This window comes from Diaphorina citri, unplaced genomic scaffold (assembly GCF_000475195.1).
Source record: "Diaphorina citri unplaced genomic scaffold, Diaci psyllid genome assembly version 1.1 scaffold7513, whole genome shotgun sequence".
NCBI lineage: Eukaryota > Metazoa > Arthropoda > Insecta > Hemiptera > Psyllidae > Diaphorina > Diaphorina citri.
This window is the reverse complement of record NW_007384889.1, coordinates 114-3,476: the sequence shown is the minus strand read 5'-3', so window position 1 is coordinate 3,476 and position 3,363 is coordinate 114. Positions and strand designations below refer to the sequence as shown.

The 3,363-nt window shown below is 37.3% G+C and overlaps 2 protein-coding genes across 2 annotated transcripts; both read right to left on the bottom strand.

Moving 5' to 3' along the window:
* Window positions 1-1,120: 1,120 nt before the first annotated feature.
* On the bottom strand, window positions 1,121-1,822 carry LOC108254040 (the record flags this gene model as incomplete). Its single annotated transcript, XM_017448983.1, has 1 exon — window positions 1,121-1,822. A coding segment is annotated over exon 1 (702 nt), but the record flags the coding sequence as incomplete, so codon positions are not given.
* Window positions 1,823-2,073: 251 nt separating this feature from the next.
* On the bottom strand, window positions 2,074-2,886 carry LOC103522236 (craniofacial development protein 2-like). Its single transcript, XM_008487338.1, has one exon. It carries the CDS (start codon window positions 2,884-2,886, stop codon window positions 2,074-2,076), a length of 813 nt encoding a protein of 270 aa, XP_008485560.1.
* Window positions 2,887-3,363: the final 477 nt, after the last annotated feature.

Sequence of the window (3,363 nt, the reverse complement as noted above, 5' to 3'; positions counted from 1 at the left end):
CAGAGGGAGTACGATAAAGACACAGAGGGAGTACGATAAAGACACAGAGGGAGTACGATAAAGACACAGAGGGAGTACAATAAACACACAGAGTACGATAAAGACACAGAGGGAGTACAATAAACACACAGAGGGAGTACGATAAAGACACAAAGGGTGTACGATAAAGATACAGAGTGAGTACGATAAAGACACAGAGGGAACTGATAATAGCCTTTTACACCCTGCACCTACCTCCTTTTCCTAATGCTCCCCCACAATCTCTCAATAGAAAATCCCATTGTTAAGACGTTTTGTCCTTAACGTCAAAACATCACCATTACAATGACTTGGCCTGTCTTTTTTTCTCTTGTGCTTAGAACAAAAGAAAATTAATGAAGGTATTCTAGGTAGGTAGGTACTATTGATAGGGGAGAAGCCATTCAGTTTGTGGTTTTCTGGAGGGTAGATCGTAAAAAGACAGGAAACAAGAAGGTTAATTCTAAATACGTTTTTCGCTCAAAAGTTACATTGCCTAGCCGCAAGATTACGGGAATATTAGAGCTATTTAACCCAAAGGCCTTATAAACGGGAAAAGGGGAATTTGTACATTTTGTGGAATTTTAAATACCCACCTCTACACCTAGGTACCTACCTTTAATTTCCTTTTCCTTAATTTCGCATAGCTCTTATTCTCTCTTCCTTAGAATCACTTTGACCCGGTTAAAGAATATACCTAGGTAGATGGATTAAAATGATTAGGTAAATAAATATGTACCTAAATACCTACCATCCTACATAGGGGTGCCTATTCTGAACCTTTTCGCCTAAATTTAGGTAGGTATGCTTGAAGCTTGAACGGAAAATCGGTTATCTCCACTAAGTACGCTTGTGTTGCATATTGCATAATCAAATACGTTCCCGGCGTTCATACAAATGAAAAATTTTCCTATTGTATTTTCCGTGTTGATTGAAAACCTGAAGTTACAAGCGGTTAGATTTTGTTCGATTGCATGATTTATTCTACTTTTCAACAGAATTAATAAGATTTTAGATGCATGGGAGATTAAACTGATGGTGCGGAAGTCAGAACAGTTCTTGGCCTTATTTATTTTTGGTATTGTTATAAACACAGACTCACGGTTAGATTTTGTTCGATTGCATGATTTATTCTACTTTTCAACAGAATTAATAAGATTTTAGATGCATGGGAGATTAAACTGATGGTACGGAAGTCAGAACAGTTCTTGGCCTTATTTATTTTTGGTATTGTTATAAACACAGACTCGAGGAAGTCGACTGGAATTTGTCCGGTTTGATAGATTGAGTTTATAATGTCCGTGATTAATGTAATACCATCAATATCTAGAAGCTTGAGGAATTCGGCTGGGATTGAATCACTACCGGGAGATTTCTTATTATTAAGTTTACTTATAGCATTTTTTATATCATCAGTTGTAAAGTGCGGGATTTCATTCTCTACTATATTGTCCACAATTGTGTTAGGCCGGTCATCTGCATATAGATCTTGACAATATTCTTTCCATCTATTTAGAATTTGTTTTGGATCAAAAATTTCCACTCCGTTTTTGTCGTTTAGTGAATGTGTAACTTTTTTCATGGTCCATGTGAGATCTTTGATTTTCTTGTGGAATTTGGCACTATCAATTCTTTCTAAATGTTCTGCTCCTTCGCATTCTCTATTGATGAATTCCTCTTTCTTTTGTCGGCAAAGCTTTCGGATCTCAGTCTTTAGTTGTTTGTACTTTCGTTTTGTATCTTCGGTCTGACCATGTTTGAATTTTTTCCTTTCTTCCATTTTTTCCAGAATTTCCTGCGTCATCCATTTTTGTTTGCTTACCATCTTCTTTGTTCCTACTATTTCCTTTGCCGTTGATATAATGACATTTTTCAGGTTTTTCCAATTTTGTTCTATGTTTTCTTTTGCATAGCTTGAATTATAGATGTTTTCTAATTTTGCACTGCATTCTTCAGAAAAAAGGTTCTTTGTTCCAACATCTTTTAGTTTTTCAACATTCCATTTGGGATTGTTTTTCCTTTTCTGAGGCTTTTTTAGCTTGACTCTCAATTTAATCAGTACAGGGTTGTGGTCTGATCCTCCACAATCGGGGTCGTGTCTTGCTTTTGAGTTGGTAACTGAATTCCTAAACCGTTTGCTAACACAGATGTAATCGATTTGGTTTTTTGTGTAACCGGTGGGTGAAGTCCAAGTGTGGCGGCTAGATTCTTTCTGTTCATACCAGGTATAACACAGATGTAATCGATTTGGTTTTTTGTGTAACCGGTGGGTGAAGTCCAAGTGTGGCGGCTAGATTCTTTCTGTTCATACCAGGTGTTCGTGATGAAGAGCTCATTTTCGCAGCAGAAGTTGATTAGGTCTTGACCTGCGCTGTTTAGTGTTCCGAGACCGTGTGGTCCTACAATGTCGTCTATCCTTTGGCTACCGACTTTGGCGTTGAAGTCGCCCATCAAAATAAGGATCTCGTGGAACTTCTTCATTTGTATGGTCTTTCTGATTTCTTCATAAAATTCTTCCCTTTCCTCGTCACTTTTATCTAAGGTTGGAGCGTAACATTGCACTATGAATATATTTACAGGTTTAGCATTAATTCTTACAGCTATAATACGATCAGATACTATTATTACACTATCGACTAGGTTCAATGTTCTTTGGTTTAATATGAAAGCCACGCCTCTGCTTTTCTTCAGCCCTCCGCTGTATATGATTCTAAACTTATCATTTGAAGGTAGTTCGGATATAAAGTCGTTCGAATCTTTCCAATGAGTTTCACTGATGCCACAGATGTCAACTTCCAAGTTTTTCATTTCATTCATTAGATTTTCTACTTTACCAGGTTCGTTCAATCCTTGTACATTCCACTCCATGATTTTAAAGATGTAGGGTGAATGTACCAGTAGTCGACGGACATAAAGAAGATCCCGGAGGGAGAAAAACATGTATTGCAGCCTTGCCCAGAACCGAGCAGCTTGGAAAACACACATTAAATGTCGACCCTACCTGAGTGGGAAAAGACTTATGCTGGGGTTTACCAACTTGAGATTGAGATGAAACAAGGATTTCCCTATACTTAATACCCAGGTCAACCTCGGATTGAACTCAATCCAGAGACAATCCACTGTGGTAAAACTCGACCTTAGCTGTAATAGAAGAAAAAGGACGCAAAGTACAGAAATAAAATGAAAAGTAGAAGGCCAGATTAGAAAGTGAAAGATAGAAAGTATTTGAAAGTAAAAACCCTCATGGGAATTACCATGAGGAAAATATTTGGACTGTAGACCTCTTGATAGGGGGTTCGAATTTCACTTTTTTTTCTTTCTTTTTTTTATAGAAAATTGAGCCTT

Bases quoted from the DNA above. Each gene is read 5' to 3' on its own strand.
- LOC103522236 (XM_008487338.1), bottom strand. From the start codon at position 2,886: ATGGAGTGGAATGTACAAGGATTGAACGAACCTGGTAAAGTAGAAAAT.